Here is a 20,442-nt window from a genome sequence, read left to right on the forward strand (position 1 = left end):
GGTGTATTGAAGGACCCTCGTAAGAGCTTCAACGGATGACCACGTGCACTGCTCTGCAGACCGGCTTCTTGGCCCTATGAAGCTCTTTCAAGACTTGAACTAAAACGCTGAATAAATAAACATCGTCATCATCCTTGGTGTCGTTATTATTATAATTATTAGGCATTCTATGTGCTGTTGGATTCCTCTGGCTAAAGCAAGGAAATTGCATTTATGCAAAGTGCTTGCCCCCCCCCTGGCAGCGATCCTGGGTGTGCTACTGCTGTGACACGACGAATTTCGGCTATCAGAGCGCACGAAACCGAAACTGGGATGCTGCAGCGAGCCTCGAGAAGACGTTCTGCTTGCGTCATCCAGTGGCGGACAGCGATAGCACGGAGCCTTTGAAAACTTTGAAACTGCCCTGACGAAGAGAGTTCAACTATCGCAACTGTTGGCATAAACTTTAAGTTTTCATTTACAACGCCTCCACTGTGCCATCATTTATATCTGCTATATAAAGCTATTTAGGATAGTTGTTACAAAGCTTGTAGAAAAAAAAAACTGTGAGTAAGTGAGTTGGTGAAAAGACAATTAGGAGAAATATGTGTGCATTGACAAGTTTATCAGGTGGCGTTTCCTTACGAGAACCAACTATCTAGACCAGACACGAATTATAGCCGAGAGTGAGCCCCGACGGGACTCGTCGCATTGTCACTTCTTTGTTGCATGTAGAAAAAAAAAAAAAAAGCTATCGCGCCGAAGAATGTAGTAACATATATATATATATATACCGCCCGACTCCACTGTAGCGAAAATACAGTTGCGATAATTGTGGCAAGGTTTACCTAAAGCAACGGGAAGATAAAGCCGCAAGAAAAACTACAGAAGGGATCGAAATGAAGTTCGTCTTTCGAAAGTTCGGGCCAAGTACTGGTGAGAGCTTAACGAGACGCACGCTCTAGACGAGAACAGAGGACTCCTGACGAGCTGTTGCTATATTATATAGTATTGTCGACAGCGCATGCTGCGTTCCTGCGTCATATTATTGCGTAACCGGCGAGGTAAATTCTGAATGCCGCATGTAATCAATCCTACATACCGACGATTCAAAGGGCAAGTAGAAAGTCTGATTGCGACTTCTCATCTTTTAAAGACTGCACAATCAATCGCCATGCATCACAACAATATACCATATAGCTATGCCAACGCGAATTTATGAAAGTCTCTGAGAAGTCTCAAAAGTCTCTAAGAAGTGGAATGAACGGTTGCATGGATTCGGGATCAAATACGGGTTATTGTCCAGAAAGAGAGTAAGGAGTTTAAGTTAAGCAGGTGATGCAATGCGCAGAGCAGGTTGCCAGGTGGTTAATTGTACGATAACGCAATGGACACCCTATGGGAAGAGAAAAGTTGTCTGAACCAGCACATAATTAGACTAGATGACCAGATTGCGCAATTCGCCTATGTTGGGTGGGTGTATAGGTGACGAGGCAGGGAGAGGCGTCTTATAACAGCATTTAGTCCTGCAGGGGACTCTTTAATTAGGATGCTGCTGCTGCCGTGGTGGATGGTGATCATGAAATATTAGTGATGACACAAGTTGTTATCATCCTTATCTATATTTTTTCAGCACTGTCACAGTTATCGCGAACCTCAAACTTAGCGAAGCCAGCAACAAAGTGACGTCACGAGCTATCTCAGGATTGCAGTTCGCGCATCCTTTTATGCCGTCCGTTCGCCGAGTGATGCTGACGATGCGTGAGTGACAGCATGTAACATACACATTATTTTGGTGCTCTAACCACGCTTTTACTGACATTCCTGAGTTCGCCCACTCCATCAGTCATAAGTGAGTGACCTCCTCTGACACTGCCACCACTCACTGCTGCCACGACCGTTTAGGTAAGAGCAGGGTGTATTGAAGGACCCTGGTAAGAGCTTCAACGGATGACCACGTGCACTGCTCTGTTCTCGTCTGTTCTCATTCACTCTTAAATTCAAGCAGGACCAACCGCGTGTTCGATGGTTGCGGCGTTGAATTCCATCAGTCATAAGTGAGTGACCTGTGTGAATGAGGCCTCAGGCCTCATTCACACAGCCGTCAGACGCTCCGTCACGTCACCGTCACGGCATCCGTTTTCGTCAGGGGAGAGGGTTTCCGAGAGAGTTTCCGTCACCGTGCTGGCGACGGAAACGTAGAGCACCGCTCTGCGTCGCCGGCGAGCAGAGGCGTGCTCACGTTCCGTGCTCACGTTGGTTTCGACGGGAATTCAGGGCGCAGGCTCCTTTCCCAAGCGTATCACCCCTGAAGGAAGCCGAACGCCAGGCCGGGGTACGCTTGTAACCGTTTGAACCAGTGGGTGCCCGGCGGCGGTGGGAATCGAACCCACAGACGACTCGGAAACCCTCTCCCCTGACGAAAACGGATGCCGTGACGGTGACGTGACGGAGCGTTTGACGGCTGTGTGAATGAGGCCTGACCCCGCGTAGCATATGGAAATCGAAGTGATAAGCGAATTCCGATGAAAGAATGGAGTTCAGTTGTGCTTCTAAGTTTATAGACGCAAATTTTCACCTTTGTAGATTAAATACAGCGACTCCCACAGGCACCTTTACACATTATGCGTATGAGCAGCCTGTCGAGAAATAAACTTGGATTTTGACACCGTCGACTCAGCTCTCGTTATCTGTCGGTAAATGACTACATGTGCATTTTAAAGGTACTAAATATTCAACGTGCCAAGTTTCAATAACTTTCCTGCGCCAAAACGGCCAAAGTATGTTAAAATACCTTGAAATATGAAATCCGTGACGTCACACAGACGTAACTGCGCTCAGGTTTCACCGCGAAATTCAAGTTCCGTCTTCATTTTCTCCTGGAATAAAAAAACATTTTCCCGCCAAAAGAATGATGGCTTAGTCTTGATTGATGAATGGGTCTTAATGGCGCAAGGGATAACTTAGTTTTGAAAAAAACACTTTACCAGTCTAAATTGATCTAGCGTTGCTTTTTAGTGTCCCATTAATGGATAATTAAACGATTGATTGATTCGTGTGGTTCAACGTTCCAAAGAAACACTGAGGCGCGAAAGACGCCGTAGCGAATGCAGGACCGCGGTTACCCCGCACCTTTTAATCCCCCATTAAGCCGGGAGACGAACCCACTACTTTGTGCTCAGAAGTAGAATGCCTTAACCACTGATATACAGCCTCGAGTTATGACCTGACTGATTGGCTGGGCTGATGTGCACGTCAGGAGACAGGTGCACCCAGCCAATCAGCACTTTAGCAGCAGACGAAATGGACGCGTCCACTGGGACACGTCTATTTAGAGTGTTTTACTGAATACCCCCTGACGAGCACTGCAGCATGTTCCAAACACAGCAGCGATAGAGAAACGGCTGGAAGTCTTACACGAATTGACCTTGAACGACTCTTATTAAAAAGATCATTCGAACCCCATCTACCAAAACTAAATAAATAATTTGTTGCAATCTAGTGACAACGGCCATTGCATGGGTACAGAGTCAACGAACGCCTTGAAGCAATGCCAGTAATTAGCAGCTATCATGTCCAACCGGAAAAAAATAAATAGTAATGGTTCTCAATTTTGCCAGATTCAAAGTGCTTGCGCTTATTAATTTCTGCAAGATATGCTAAAGTAAGTTTCTTATGAATGTTGACGCGGTTTATGTCTATTACACGCAGTACTGCACACGAAAGCTTGATGGCGCGTTTACCGCACCTATCAATAACTTGGAGAAACGTGTTGCCGAAACCACTTGAGGGAGAGAGAGAAAAGGCCTGCCCTGTTTGGCGTGCATGTGCGACACACTGGCTCGTGACCTGCGGCCATCTATTTCGCTGTGAATTCAAGAGTCTGCAGAATCGTACAGCGTTCCACCTCTCATATTCTGCAAAAAAAAAACCAGGCTACATACCTGCTAGGTGCTCGCGCACGCTCATAGGGTTCCTCAGTCAAAGCAGTCGTCTTTGTAGTTCGGCGGCCTATTCACCTCAGGTCCACCAGCGTAAGCCCGTTGTGCATGTGGAAGCGGGCCAGCGCGCAGGCAGGCGAGCAGTGAAAAACGAAAGAAAACGAGGCTCGTATGGAATCTGACAGCCCCGGGGCGGCTGGTAGACTTTGGTTTTATTCTTCCCCTGTTTCCGTCGGCGCTTGCAACGGAGGCACGCGTCGCGTTCTAAATTTGGGCACCAAGTCTCCGAGCACGCCTGCCCTGCAACATGATCCGAAAAGGAACAGCAAGGCGCCTCTTGCGGCGAAAAACGGAAACAGACGTCACGTGGAGGAAAGAAAAGTCGTCTGCTTTCATTTTCGGCTCCGGTTTACCCGGTTTTTCGGCGTTACTTGCGCTTCCGCTTGCCATCGGTTCTCCCGTTCTCTCCCGTTGTTTTATGCTTATCTCTCTCCTCTTCGTTTTAAAGGGGTAGGGTGTGGAGATAAGTGCTACACGTACTCGACGGCAAAACTACCTACCATCGGTAGCCGAAGTTCTGTCGCTCACTTTCGGTTGTTTCAGCTTTACCCCGGCGATTGATACGCGATGATCTCCGCGGAAATGGGATGCCTTCACTAATTACTTCAATAATGGAGAAATCACCGCTAGTGAACGTTAATACTAGTGGGCCGTTGAGACGTGAAGTTAACGCAATCTGCGAAATACGGTAACCTTAATAACTGCTAGTCGACAGTAAAACTGCAGTTAATATGGGATTGAAAGTTCCCTACATAACCCGATGCAAGGGGACTTTACAATGTGATTTTATTTGGGCGAACTGAATATTGTATCTCGCCTAGTTTATTTCTCTACTGAAACCCAGGTGGAAAGAGTTGCTTAATTTATATGGTGACAAGAGCTAATGGCACCGCACGGTTGGCTATTATATAGTGAGAACACATTGCCGAGATATGGGGCAAAAACGCCTGATGGAGGCTTCATTACAACCATAACAAGCACCGGCACTGTTTATTGTGCAGTCTCATTATCTTAACAGCTTTTGTACAATGCATAGGAGATGTCTGCCGTCTATAGGTCTGATTTCAGTGTTACGTCCTCAAATCCCATTTTGTTATGTTCAGTAAGCGTAGGATACTGCCCAAACAGTGCAGCTAAATGCCATCATAAAAAACCCAAAAAAAATTATTCAACATAGTAAACATTTATTCGCAAAAAAAAAAAAAGTTGACACACTTCCATTTGCTGTAACTTCACAAGAGAGCAAATTAAATCTTGAAAGTGAAGATACTGCCATTTATAAAATGCCATGCTGAGCTCAGGGCACTTCACAAAATCGGGAGAGATCAAGCAAATACATTTTTTCACCCAGTAATAATACCAGGAATAAAGACAGTATTTAAAAAACTGAATACATGGACTAACTAATGTAACAACATACAAGAATAGCTATATTCATGAGGACATAAGAAAGTACACTGAAAAATGTTTTTATACACTGACAGAAAGGTACAAATGAAATGGGATGGTGAATAGCCAATATACAAAAAAAAAGCATTTGCTATATAATACAAGCAACATTCGAAACAGAAATCTTGCAATCAATAATTATTACAATGTGAATCCCCTCAGTATGAAACAAAACTCTGCACTGGATACTACAGTTCCTGCTAACCAATTTCCAGCCTGCAAACATAAGCTGTCGACACTATGCATCGGTGCATCTATCATAATATCTAATGGAAAATAACACCGGTGATACACATCGTCATGCAAAGCTATAAGCAAAGCACGGCACTGTTCTAAAAGCCCATGGGTGCACTCTAAACAAGCAGCCTCCTCTCCTCATAAGCACCAATAAATGCCACCGACTACTGCATAGTGGATATGACTTGGTAGTTGTAGTCAAAGTTAAACAAACAAAAAGTCAAGCAGCACAGACCAAGAAATTTGCAACGAATCTGCTGCCTAAGAGAGCTTCGTGAACTGTTGCACCCCAACCGCTGCTACATGAGGCTACAAAGCTTCACGAATAGATTAAAATGGACATGAAGAAAGCAATATACAACATTGTGAAACTATACGTAGTTTGCACAAGGCTATGCTACCGTACCCTGTCAGTTACTAAAGAGTGCGCGTATAGCCCTGCTTCGGACACTGCACGCAACTAAAGCTCATTGTGTCAAGCAGAATGCCGTGCTGTCACTTGTCCCAGAGACCTGCCTCCTTCATCTTGTTCTGGAAGAAGCGGTCCAAAGTGTTGGCACACTTGTAGTACTCTGTGTCGGGGCTATTGTAGGCACGACAGTTGCTGAAGATCCGCTGCATGTCCGCGATAAACAGCCGCTTGTGCACGTAGTAGTGGTTTTTCAGTCTTTCTGCCATAGTCTTTAAGTCTGCAAATGAGAAGAATGCTTCAGTAAACTACTACAGTCGAACCCGGGTATATCGAACTTGCCAAAAAATGTTTATTAGTTCGATAGATGGCATAATTCGATATAGGCCCGCTATAGGATTTGATGACGCAAAGGCACATACCAATAAGAAAAGTACTTTATTAATATGGTGGCTTACTTGCGTGCCCTACTTTGGAACAAAATAGTCCTGGATTTTCTGTTTCAACGACTTCGCTGCCTGCGACAGCACGCACGCCTCCACGTTGTCCAACGAGTCGGAGCAGCTGAGGCCGCAACCTTCTATATTCATGCAATAGCGCCGGACCAACGCAAGTGCACTAATCACTTCGGAGGATGTAGGCAACGGGCCATCGTCAATTTCCTTATTGCTGTCGCTTTGACTCGTGGTCGGCACGACGTCTGCAACGTAGTCCTCATCTTGTAGCTGGCCCATGATGGCGACATCATCGTCCACACTGACCAACTCGTCGAATGTCGATCCGTCGATAGCACCCGGGAACTCTGCCAGCTCGCTCCAAACTTCGGCGGAAACACCTGCGGTGTCAGCACGACGGCCTCAAAGCACGACTGCCTCTGATTGGCTGTAAGCGCTGCGAGCAGGCCAGGATAATTTTTTGCAGGGGGGTGTTCGCCCGTGCACAGCCGGGTCTAAACCACTTTTTCTAGGGTGGCGCCGGCAGTTTTCCCCGCCACCGCGAGGGAAAGCCAACTTGCTGGGGCACTTGTGAGGCACATGGAGTTTGATATAACGGTTGTCGTTGCTATTTCCGTTCGATGTAACAGTAACTTTTGCTATATATTCTCAATGCAAATTTACTGTGTTTAGAAATTGTTCAATATATGGGATAATTTGATATAAACGGGTTCGATATAGTCGGGCTCGACTGTACATTATACAGAACAATAACAAAAGAACACAGAGGTAAGTGAGCACAGTTGAAGCATGGTGCTTTCTGCACAAGAAAACAAGAAGCAACTGCACAAGAAAACAAGAAGCAACAACAACACAGGTCAATGAATGCGTCTGAAGGTTGAGCATAAATTTATGGCTGTAGCCATTCGAAGAAGGCTTGCTTCAGTTTTAATCAAAATATCTCTAGATCGCAGCTCCGCATTGAGCGTCAACATGCCTTGGCAACCCTCGTAACCGAGCGAAAGAGCACAGTGAAGGATGAAAGAGCAAACACGGAGCGCATCGGGGGATGAAATAAGGCAAGAGCGAAGAGACCGCGACAAGGGAAAGCGGAGGAGGAGAGTATGGCAAGAGGGTGACGAGGAAAGCGAAGTGCTGCACGAGACATACTCCACGACTGCGACCAGGCATGCGGCAAGCGCTATGGAAACAAAGCGCTGGTGTTGGTTTCGGACCCACTGCGCATGCGCTACTTGGCCTGCACCGCCGCCGCTAGAGAATGCGCTTTGCGCGAGCCACGCGTTCCCGTATTAACGCTTTCTTTTCGAACAATGAGCGACGCAACCGGTGGAAATGCTTTGTCTGCCGCTGCTGCTTAACGAGATGCCTAAGCAGAGGCGTAGCGCCGCTGCCAAGAGGACCTTGTCGTTTAGAATCAAATTCTATGCCACGATATATCGCGAATAAAAAACACCAAAACGGTCGCGCTCAAAATTCGCATTATGGAGTATCGTAATCGTCGGTGAATTTCTTGCCTATTTTTTACGAATGCACATTGCACTGCTAAGATTTTGGCCTGGACCATCCAGCAAACAAAACATATCAAGTACAGCAAAGTGCCGTTAACACAAAGCTGTAACAACCAGAAAAAATTTCGAGATAAGCAGAGTTTCCAGATAAGCGAAATTACAAAAATAGAAGCCTGCTGGTGGCGCACAGAGCACATAGTCTTTACAAAATGCCACTTGGTCACTCTTGGTCACTTTCGTGCCCACGAGCACCAGACACGTCGGCGTCTATGGGCAACGGTGTTACTGGCACTGTGCCAATAAGACGTACGTGCTTGGCAGATTCACGACCATTGATCCTTATGCCACTCATCCGAGCATAACCGGTTCCAGGCATCAAAAAGGCTGATGCAGCTACTTACATCATAATGAATTCCGGACAATTTCACTTCGAAAACCTAAACTGAAATGTGGGAGCGTGCAATTGTCACACCTTTAGCAGACACCCACGAGTGATGCAGCATTTACGCCTCACCGTCAGTTACGGCGTCGCCGTAATGTTCCGTATAACGTCCAAGTGCCATAACATCACGGACGCACGCCTAAGCTTGCAAGGGTGATTCGAGAAGGTTGGTGGCTCGATGTGGCAGTGTCTTTTTGCGCTCGCAAGGAGGTGGATATGGGGGCAGATTAGCATGCACAGGGGTGGGACTGCCCAAAGTCATTTTGGAGCAATTTTTGGAGCAAGTAAAATTAGGTTTTGTAGCAGTTTGGCGCAGACAAAATTGCATTTTGGAGCAGCTTGGAACAGGCCAATCTGCATTTTGGTGGAATGATGGAATATGGCAGCGCACTTCGAAACCACGGTGAAACAGAGAATAAACCAACACAAAGCGCATACCAGAAGCACGCTTTGTAGCTATAGCATAGCAGAACATGGAAGAGTGGGTCGAGCAGCGGCACGGCGCATGTTTTCATGTAAAGCAGAAAACACCAGTGGGAACTACAATCCAACTGTATATTTCCCGCGCCAACACTCATGATAAGAGCGGAAAATGTTCTCAAATTATGCGTCCAATCGATGCGCTAAGATAATTTCTGGGTCACGATATGCCACCGCAGACCCAGTGAGCCACAATCAACCCTGGGCTAGTATAACGTAAAGCTATTCCAATCTGTCTTTATTGCGATAGCAATCATGGACACTCCAGGCGCATCTCAGCTGTTGCCGTGATGTTCCGAATGAAATCCAGGGGCGATAACATGGTCGCCGCGCGCCGTATGCTGTATGTGCGAGTGAAATCGTATGAGGGTGAGCCGACAATGGTGGCTCAATCTCGCGCGCGCAAGGGAGGAAAACGCGAAGGAAGCGCACATGTATTTCATCGCACGCAAGGGACCGTGTGGGTAATGGAGGGAGGGAGGGGGGCTGCTGCGTATGGCGCAGCAGCGCGTGGCCCTATCTTGAAAGCAGTCTGCGATGGGGACAGAGTGCGAGTGCTCATAGCTTCATGCGTGCTGTGTTTTCACCGCTTAGTTCGCGTTGAAGCGAGAGACAGCACAACGGTCAATTCGCTTCGCTGCTGCTGCTGCCGCGCTTCTTCACTCCAGCGTTTAGATAGCGAGTTTCCACGGTCATAGACTGCGATGTGTTCAAGTTTGCTTGTGCGCGCGAGACAACCTGTTTGTTAATTTAGTGGAGATGGGCAAATATTCAGTATTGTCGAATATTCCATCCAATTATTCTATATTCGTTGTTTGCTCCGATTCAAATTCAGGTATTTGATATTTTCGAATTATTCGGCGCTCCCGAATAGGCAGCCAGAAGCCACGGATGGCCGGTAGAAAAACACATCTCGGAGGCAATCCTTTAAGTTATGGCTGCCATACATCAACCATAAATCTCGAAGGCTATACGATTTTGCATTAAAGAGCCAGAAATGTGCGACGCAAAAGATCAGAAACGGTGCTAGCGTACAACCGAAATGAAGCGGCGGAGTACGCATCGCCATAGTCATCAGCGGAAATCGTACGTCAATGACAGCAACGACGGAACGCCTTCGTGCCTATTTGTGACTTTATTGCATTTACAGCCGCGCATAACAGCACGTTGGCCGCGGGATTTCACAGTCGCCATCATGATCGCGTCGATAGCGGCCACGGTTTCTTCCGCAGCAGTTGCGGCAAAAAGTAGTTTCGTTTTGACTCAATACGCACGTTGGCCACGTACCTAAAAAGCTGCGTAGTCGCCATCCATGATCGCATAGACAGCGACCGCGATTTTGTCGGCAGTTGTTGCAGCGAACAGTAGTTTCGTTCCGACGCGGTGCGTGTGTCGGCCGTGTGCCTTAAGCACCGCAAGTCGCCATTCATAATCGCGTCGATAGCGGCCGCGGTTGTGACAAACAGTTGTTTCGGTTTGACTCTGTGCAAAGCTGTAGAGGATAAAGAGCACCGGCTACATCGCAATGGACATGCGATCTGTTGGCGATCAGCTTACTGGCGAAAAAATAATCGGGATGTGCACACAGCAGTGCAAAGCGTGTCGCAACTGAAGGCGCGCGCCGCGGCCGTGCTGCAAAGGAAGTCTCGAAGCCTCGATCGTCGCTGCAAGAGCCAATCAGTCACGAGATGACGAGAATTGCAGCTTCCGCACTGCTTTTGTGCAAAATAGCAAAAGTACTTGATCATCCGTTCCACTAATAAAATTGTGCTGATGTAGTAAGCATTTGCTAATTCTTTTCTGGATGCCCTGATAATTTGGCATTCAGTTAATTCGGACATTTTTTTTTCAGTCCCGTGAAATTTGAAATAATTAGGTTTTACTGTAATAAGTTATATATACTATTTGAACTATTTGATTCGAAATTATTTGGCCAAATCACTATTCGCTTCAAACCTCAAATTGACCATTCGCCCATCCATTTAGTCAGCCAATGTTTATACGGCCGATAAAACCACTATCCTTACTTCGTATAGCTGTCTACGAAAGTGCTATCGCAATCTATGCTATACTTTCGGGCGAAACTGCGACTTTTTATTCAAAATCCGCCATTAGCCCTTTGCGATGTGTCAAAATGGCTCAGGCCTCACCCATATGGGCTTAAAAACAGATTGGAATACCTTTACAGTATACTGGCCCTGAGGATAGAGATGCCCGCCCGCTCAACCCACTACGCCTCCCTATAATATCTAGTTCGCTCACAGTGCTCTCAGCCTACTATTCGTTGTTTTTCGCCTCAGCTAGGGAGCACCGCGCCGTCTGCCCAATCAACCGTGTTCTAGTACACTCTAAATACAGCCGCCCTGGCCGTTCCGACAGCAATGAAAACAGCCGGGAGTGGCCGCGGGCGCGCCGGCCACTTGCCGTAAGCGCCGAAAAGTGCAATGTTATAAGCGCGAAAATCATGAGAAACGGAGGGAGGCGCCATCGCGTGGTCTGCGGAATGTGATCGGCTGCACTCTAGCGGAGAACAAATCCGTTCGCTGTCTGCAGCCACTGCCGGAGCACGCATGCCAAAGCCGTTCTGGCGCAGTTCGGCGCAGGAATCTGCGTTTGTATCAAAATGGCGCAATTGGCGCACGAGTCCCACCCCTGCATGCATCTCCTCTCCTACTCCAGATGCGGCTGCTCAGTGAGGCCACACACATCCTATATTGAAGGCAATCTGCGCTGAGTTCGAAGGCTAGCAGACCTGAGATAGCTTCATGTGCACTGTGTTATCGACCACCTAGTTCATGCTGAAGCGAGAGGCAGCTCGAAAGGGAATTCGCTCGCCGCTGCTGCTGCTCTTCATCACGCCAGCATTCTGATACTGAGTATTTGCGGTCGATTGAGATGTATTTGTGTTTGCCTGTGCGTGCATGACAGCGTGCTTGTTAATTAAGTAAGTTACCTTGCGTAGTTAGTAAGTTACGTAGCGCACATGAGAAGACGGCGTGCACCCTCCCTTCCTCCCTCCCTTCACGTACACGTCACGGCGACGCCGATGGCAGAAATTTGCCTAGTGTCCATATAATTGCTGTTGCAATAAAATGCAATGCTGTTAACTACAAAAAACACTTTATTCAATCTATACACTAATTCACTGTCAGAGACGAACACCGAATGTGAAGTGTTAAGATTCTTGTCGGGGGACAGCTGCTAGTCACTTATGACATCCCACAGCGCATCAATGGTGATGTCCAAGACATTTGCTATGCAGGACTAAGTACATGCAACACTGTCATTGGGCAATGATTGGCACGCACTGCGCATCCGAGGTACACAATGCTCACAAATAAATTCCACCACAGTGTCTACAACGCGCAGCAATCGCTGAAAGTTTTCAATAAAATTCAACAATTGCACCCGCCATGGTTGCACCATTTTACAACCAAGACGCTTGGTAAGTGCCACCATGCTCCCATTCACGTTTTCACATTTTATCGTATCGCATCGTTTTCAAATGTAGCACTAAAATCATGCCGAGACCTGCTAATGTTGCATCCCGAGACAGTAGTACGACATGTATGCACATTGTTTCCAAAGTTCGCGCATTTGCAATGGCAAAGATAACAAAATGGCAACACTTTCAGTTCTTTTTTTCTGTCCCATTGTGGTCAGACAACAAGTGAAATTGTGCCAAAGACAGCTACAGTCAAACCTCGTTAATACATACCCGCTTAATGTGTAATTGCGGTTTAAACATAGAAGCGAAGATTCCCCCACCCAGCCCCCATTGAACCCCATGTATTGGCTGACCACCAAACAGTTAGTGCGTACTATTTTTCTTTCGTGTTCTACATGCACAGGCACAAAATCGGCAAAATCTCATGTGCGCAGAGGTTCGATTCTCGAGTTGCGACACCCGGACGACAGTCGCCAGCGATAGTGAACTTACAACATGGCCACCATGACGTATTTCCTGCTCATACAGCTGTTGCCGATTGTCGCGCACAAAAGCGTGGCCTTCGAGATTAGCTCCCGGTAATGTGGAGAAGCTGCCGGTACGGGGTGCGAATTCTCTATCGCTGTCGAATCAAATTCAAGTAGTAACTGCGCAGAAGCACATTTTATTGCAAAGTGCATTTCTGCCGTCACCGCGGATGTCGCTTTGAGGTTCCGTATAAAGTCTGAACACGACAACATCGTCGCCGCGCACCGTACGCTGTGTGGCCGAGTGATAGCTTGCGAGAGTCTGCCGACTCAATCTCGTACGCGTGAGGGAGAAAGGGGTGGAAGCGCGCGAGAAAGAGAGGAGTTTACTTCGGCGGCGGCCGCTGTATCTTGAAAACGATCTGCGACATGGAAAAAGTGCACGCCCATGCGGGTCTCATCTTCAAAGCGATCTGCAAACAAAGTACAACTAGTGCCGGTAGCTTCGTATGCACTGTGCTTTCGACGTCTAGTTTGCGTTGAAGCGAGAGACAGCACGCTCGCTGCTGCTGCCGTGCCTCCTCACTCAAGCGAATTTCCGCACAAGACATGTTCATGTTTACCTGTGCGTGCATTACACCGTGCTTGTTTATTTAGTTAGTAAGCGGAGCCTCATGGACAAACTGGCTCGCGGCCTTATCGAGTTCGAAGATGCTATCGTCGTGGCAAGTGAAGATTACTCATTTTTTGCTACCTACCTGCAAATAAAGCCTGTCTGAGTGCGTCTGTTTAAGAGCATCGTGACGTAGTTCTTTTCCCCGGTCGGTAAGTAGGTGCTAAATTGGCATTCGTGGTTAATTCGTATATCATTTAGTGTCTACCAAAACGTCGTTCCCGGTCGACTACGTATTAACGGGGTTTGACTGTATATAAGACGAGGAGGTACTTTTCCATAAATGTTTTTTGAAAAAGAAAACTACCTATATTTCAGTTTTTATGGCAGATAAAATAATACAGGCTATTACATCAGAAAAGTAGCAAGATGTTTTTTATGTAGCTTGTTACAGAAGCTTGATAGCTTACTTAAGTAATCCCGTGATGTCACTTACCCATTGGATACTTGATGTGATCATAGTAGTCAGGTGCCTCGGATTTTTCCACTGGCTTTGTAAAGGGCCATGCACTACTGTGATTCTGAAAGTATAAAAAATGAATGAGTACATGAATAAAAGAAGAATAGGAAGTTCATGCAGTGTCTCAGACTTCTTTCTGAAACAACTTCGTCTAAAAAAAAAAAAAAAAAAGTATTCTTACCTTAACTTGTATCAACACAGACTTCATGGCTTGATATGCCTGATCGGGATCCATCTGCTCTTGCTTGACACTGTAAAAAGTAAGAAAGAATGTGAGCACCAGGGTGGAGTTACCCAGTCAAAGCACACTCACAAGAAGTCAATGACATTGTCTACAAAATAGAAAACATGAAGAAACAGCCTACATGTCCTTCCCATCGAGGGAGCTCTGCTTCAAGCCTGAATCAAGGTCACACACTCAAATGCCTCTACTGCCTAGTACCTCTTCTGCCACAAATACACTGCCTAAGGCACATAATTTCGGTAAATCATCGAATAGGGAATGTGCAATATCGTTACTAGAAGTGCACTGCATAATAAAAAAAAAGGAAGAAAAAAAAAACGGGAGCCAGGGCTCATGACATAAACGCAACGCATCCTTCAGCTCTGGTATAGAAGGCAGAGAAGGAATGTAGCTTGTGAACGCTAGTCAAGCCAAAAAGGGTGTGTCTACATTGGCAGTGAAGTTAACCCTTTGCGGTCCAGTGTCGGGCAGGGCCCGACAACGCAAGACGCCCGTAGTGGTCCGCTGTCGGGCACCGCCCGACAAGGGGGTTCGGGGGTTAAATTTCGCGGTTTTTCTCACTGCGATTCGTGTGCATGCTTTGTATACATGATGCGCCATCTCTTGAGGGATAAATAAACTTTGTTTGTTGAAGTTTACTTATCTTTGCTCTAGGATGCAGCACAATGTTCAGCATGGCTTCTGGATACCAGAGCGTTCTCACTTGCACGCGGAACAGCACGTTCGCGCGGTTCGCTGAGAAGTGTGACCACTTTTTCATCGCGTGCGTTTTACGGTGGCGCATTTAGTGAAAGCTTCTAGATGTTTCCATTGTCAATAGCTTTATTTTGAGGCGCACACAGCTGCAGAATCATGCTAAGAAAGAGCAGCGACACCTGCAGTACCGCCGCAACCTCTTCCAGCAGCTGGTGGGTGACGTGAGGGCTATAGAGCCAAAAATCGGGGCCTGTCTGCATGGAAGGAGTGCGAGGAAATGCTAGATGGGAGGAGCCATTTCATCTACAAGCTCCCAGGCCGAAAGAGCAAAGACTGTGCTGTTTGTAGCGATCGAAAAACAAACGGAGGCAGGAGGGAAACTGTGTTTTTCTGCAAAACCTGCAGTAACAACCCTGGCCTGTTCCAGAAAAATGCTTCGAGCGGCATCACACGCTGCTCAATTATCGGAAGAGGAGTTGCCTGCAGAATGCAAAAGAAAAAATAAATATCCTATGAGTTTTTCGTCCACAGTTTGTGGTTTTTCATCGCGGCGCTATAAACTGGCAAAATAGTTTCGGACCGGGACAGCCGGAAAGTGGGTAAAAGTTTCGGACCGCAAAGGGTTAACCTACTGGCCGGCATGGCAATGCGACATTTCACTTTTGTGTCTACATTGGCAGTGAAGTTAACCTACTGGCCGGCATGGCAACGCAACATTTCAATTTCTGCTATCTCCTCTAATAATGAACCAATTTGAAAAAGCTATTTCGGTAGATCTCTCTCTAGACAACACCTTACAACTTCCAGTCTATCATTTTCGTCCCCGTAATTGTTGCTAGGTCCTAAAAAGCAACACAATGTTGTTGCATTACTTACTATTTCTTGTCCGGTTTCCAGCCTGCTTCTCCTACAAAGAAAAAGAGATTTGTTACACAAACATGATGAGTAGTAATTCAATGCTGAAGCTGAGAGCCACTACAGTTGAACCAACTTATAAGGACCCCAGATACAGTTGAATCCCGCTGATACGTTTTTCACGGGACCGTAAAAAACTAACAAAAAGACATAAGAGCCGGGAAACGCAAGAGCCGAGAAATATAAGAAATTTAGAAATGAGAGTAGTGTTGAATTGCACACATTATTATTTTCATTCTTACATGTGAAAAAAAGTCGTAGTTTTGACCAAAAGCCGAATCATCAATTGCATTAGCAAATTAGTAGACAGCTATACAATGTAAGGATAAACCTGTAAACATTCGCTTATTAACTATATTAACAAGCATGGTGTCAGCGCCCACAGGCAAACATGAGCACATCACACTCGATGAGAGCGGACACCCGCTGTCAAACACTGGCATGAGGAAGCGCCGCTGCAGCAGTGAGCGAAGTGGCCTTCGTGCTGTTGTCTATCGCTTCAACGCAAACTGAGCGCCGAGAACACACAGCACGCACAAAGCTATGAGCCACCGACGCACCTACACTGCCTAGACTCTGCCCCCAACACAGATCGCTTTCAAGATACAGTCCACGCAGTACGCAGTTGATGCTAGAGTAAGCCGCCCCTCGCTATCCCTCCCTCTCACTTCCTCGCCGGTGCCTCGAGTGCAATGGAAGAAGGCGCGCTCCCTCCCTGCTTTTAGGTACGTTCGATTCGCCTGCACCACCTGAACCAGTTCACGAGGTGCTGCACCTTGCCATTCGTTTCAGCGGTGCAGCAATGGCGCCCGCTGAACCACGCCGTTCGTTTCAAAAGGTGCAGGAAAGGTGCAGGGCTGGTTCATGATTTTGCTGCACCCACTCCACTATCGGTGCCGCCTTGGTGCAGGCGTACAGGTGCGCGGCAGCAGCGCAGCAGACGACACAGCACATGGGCGCAAGCGCCGTTAAAACCCCGCTTATGCACGTCTGATGTGTCTACGCAAGTGTGGTGTGTATTTACGCCCCAGAATTCGATCATATCTGCAGTTCAGGACCTCTCAAACTTACGCACTCCGTGCACATTAGTCGGACATAACATAACGCCTGCACCGCGTCTGCACCTTGGCATTCGTTTCGAGTGTCGCGCTGTGCCTGCACCACAGAAATCGAGCTGCACAATTTCTGAACTTCTCGTGAACCACCATGAACTGGTTCACAGTGGTGCAGGCGAATCGAACGGACCTTTTGTTTCTTGCGCGCGCGAGATTTAGACGCGGTCGTTGGCTCCCCTCGCACGCTTTCACTCGCACATACAGCGCGCGGCGACGGCGTTCTCGCCCTTGGACTTTATACGGAACATCTATGTGCCAAAACTAATTTTAGGGCCACAACGCTTCATAGACACCATCTTTACATAGCAAATACGGATCTCAAAGGCCATACATTTACTGGCGGAAACCGAAAATACATCATACGTGTCACCCCCGGCACTTTGGGCGGACAATGCCACCAAGCCAAGCGACATGAAAAGTCAAAATGGCCACTCGGGGCGGCGCGGGGTGGCAGTTCGCAACGTATGATGCGGGAACAGTCCCACAGTTGTGACGCAACAGTGGGGTTACTAATGCATTGGGTTCTATGGGAGCTGTGCCGGGACCGGCCGAAAACGACGTAACAGCCGGGAAAACGCAGCACCCAGGAACGTAACAGCGGGGTTCTACTGTACAACAAATTACCGGTTAGAGCAACCTGATTTCTCAGCATTTACGATATTTCGACCCTGCCAATTGAAACTGCATCCAGATATAATGAACATTTTCAAAGCGCAATACTGTTACAAAGAACACTTCATACCCGGCCGCAGTAAAAGGAGGGTGCACATGAAGTTCTGAAGCACTGCAGCGCGCCCAATCGATGAAGATACGACCGCCAAAATGAGCAATGGCATGTGGCTGTTACGGAGGTTACTCCGAGAGTGCTATCTCGGAGGTTACGGCGGCGGCACTCTTTGCACAGTTCTCCGTGCAGCACCACATGCAATCTCGGAGGCCACGACGGTGGCACTCTTTGTGCAGTTTCCTGTGCGGCATTGCGTGCACTATGCCTATTTGGAGAATATGGACCAGTTTGGACTAACAGCTGCTAGAGTGTCGCTATCTTATCGTTACTGTCGATATGCCCCCAGCCAGGGTCGGTGTGAAAATGGCACTGCAAGCCAGTGCCAAGCAAAATTGCAGAGCCGGCAGTTACTAGGCAGTTATCGGGAGATCACGGTTCTTCAACGCTTTGTTTACATCATTGCTGATGGCATTCTACATGCCAAATTTCGTACTTCTTGGCTGAAGCGACGTAGAAAACATAACTTCGCAGCTCTCGGCGCACGTGTGGCTGATGCTGCAGCCCTAAGGGCAAGACCTTTGCATAATTGCCCAGCGTGCCACAGTAGTTCCCGCTTCCAGACAACATAAATGTTTTGCTATCATATTCAGAATCCACTCCTGTCCCACTGATGGCAAATTATATCACAAGCTCTCAAAAAAATAAAATGTGGCGCTGGCTGATCTCGAAGCTTTAATGTGATCAGAACCGGCCAGGCAGCGTTTTGAAAAGTTAAAACACCGCATTTCGTTTTTAACGGAAACTAGATGGGAAACTGCCAGGAGCAAAAATTTGGATACTCCGGGTCAAGAAATTTGATCCCAGTCAGGCTCGATCACAATCGAAATTGCCCGTGGCACACTGGTATTAGTTTCCGCAAAATCTCATATAAAGGTACATGCTGTATGCACTTGCACCTCGTTATTATGAGATAGGATATAATGAAATAATGGATCTAACAAAGTAAATTCAGTTCCCCTTGAAATCACCATAGAGGTCCATGTATTTAACACCTCGTTTTAATGAAGTAAAATTGTTCTGCCGATGAATATAACGAACTAGATTCATCTCTGAAACCAAAAATACTGACCATTGCGCACCGAGCATGTCGCTTTCCGCCGGCTTCTGCATTCGTTCAGTGCAGCAGTTCAAAATTCCATCGTCAAATACATCGTCACCACCCGCCTAGCTGCGCCTCGCCACATACTGATGATGCTTGCACGCAGCATGCTAAAAACCAGTGCCTCTACTTGTTTCTCTCGCTGTGGGGTGTCGTGCTGTGCTCACACAGCTAGGTGTGACCTCTGCGATTGCGTGAAACAGGCACGAGTCGGCCAAGCCAAACCAGCGTGCTCGCACAGCGGAGCTGTGATGCCACAAGAAAGTGGCGGATCAGATAGTTCTGCTTTCAAGCGCCGAATGCGTCAGCGGAAATGTCCGCATTTCTGGCATTGTGCCAAGCTCTGTCGGCCATATATGTAGACTAGTTTGCAAAATCTTGCAAAAGTGAAACCATCTCCAAAAGTCATGAAGTCACCTGAGAATAACCGCCCCAGCTGCGTACTTAGTTGGCGGACTGTGTTTTGTATCACGTGCTGCTTGAGCACGACGGACTTCGGTGTTCCCTTCGACCGCGTTGCTATTTTGCCGGTTTCCCGACAATATCAGAGAGCCAAGTGGAAAGTGGAAGAGAAAGACCATCACATTAGAACATAAGGATGCCATCGTAACAGCTGTCGCATCACGTGCTGGAATGTTGCATGTTGCACACGCCGAAGACTCTTTTGCTGTTGTTTTATTGAATTTTTATTGCGTACGCGGCCGCGTAGCGATCCGGCGGGCCGCGTAGCCGTAGTAACCTTTGCACGTTCAAAGTTGTACATACCATTGGACATATATTCCAGTAAAGGGCAATAGTCGGTATAACGAAGTAATGGATATAGCAAAGTAACTTCAGGTCCCCCTTCGAATTTTTTGTAACGAGGATCGAGTGTATTATGTTAGCAGGTAAACATTACTCTCCATATTATATCGAGATACAGAATTTTTTGGAGGGGTTTTTACAAGATTTCTGGTCTTACGTAATCAAATTAAGGTGTTTTTTTTTATGTGCACCACATAATGGTGTTAATTTTAGTTTGCAGCAATAAAATTGCCCTTCGCACAATACTGTTAAACCTCGATATAACAAAGTCGGCAAAAGTGGCGATTTACTACAGCACATCGAAATTTCGTTTTATTAAAACTCGACCTTTTATGCAAATATGTACAGTTTCTAATGAATTTTTCTTACATGGAAGGGGCTGCAAAGTTTTCCAAATTATCGTGCAATCGGAAAAAGAAAAGTTCAACAAGAAAAAATTCATATTGTTGAATTTGAGATGCAGCGATGAAATATACGGTTTCATGCTGTGTCGACGATATTTTCACATCAGCGGTACAAAGCGAAGCCAGCCACGCTTATGCGTCCACTCCACCTCCACGGCTGACACTGTTGCCCAAAGTGGGACGATGCCATCACGATAAGCTCAGGCAGCTGGGAGCGAATGCATCGTCTGCTTCTCGATTCAATGCGTCTCCGAAACTCGAGATCACACAACCTCCAGTAGGAAATGCATATGATGCCACGCCATCTTGACACGCCCACACTTTTCATAAGCGACAGATTACCTCTAACAGGCTGCGCAAGCTGTGTATG

At 47.0% G+C, this 20,442-nt stretch overlaps 2 protein-coding genes across 2 annotated transcripts in view; both read right to left on the bottom strand.

Moving 5' to 3' along the window:
- The window catches only part of LOC119442913 (RING finger protein nhl-1), a 130,117-nt gene extending 126,028 nt beyond the window's left edge, over positions 1-4,089 (bottom strand). Inside the window, exon 1 of the mRNA XM_037707977.2 lies at positions 3,924-4,089. The gene's annotated coding sequence lies outside the window, so the exon portion shown is untranslated. The remainder of the gene's footprint in view (positions 1-3,923) is intronic.
- Positions 4,090-5,144: 1,055 nt separating this feature from the next.
- LOC119442914 (histone acetyltransferase KAT2A) overlaps positions 5,145-20,442 on the bottom strand; it is a 37,610-nt gene continuing 22,312 nt past the window's right edge. The window contains exons 17-20 of the mRNA XM_037707982.2: positions 15,825-15,855; positions 14,190-14,259; positions 13,985-14,069; positions 5,145-6,355 (exon numbers count right to left, since the gene is read on the bottom strand). Coding sequence (XP_037563910.1) covers positions 6,162-6,355; positions 13,985-14,069; positions 14,190-14,259; positions 15,825-15,855 — 380 coding nt within the window. The 3' untranslated portion in view covers positions 5,145-6,161. The remainder of the gene's footprint in view (positions 6,356-13,984; positions 14,070-14,189; positions 14,260-15,824; positions 15,856-20,442) is intronic.

The sequence above is a fragment of the Dermacentor silvarum genome, chromosome 2, assembly GCF_013339745.2.
Source record: "Dermacentor silvarum isolate Dsil-2018 chromosome 2, BIME_Dsil_1.4, whole genome shotgun sequence".
In the NCBI taxonomy this organism is placed as follows: domain Eukaryota; kingdom Metazoa; phylum Arthropoda; class Arachnida; order Ixodida; family Ixodidae; genus Dermacentor; species Dermacentor silvarum.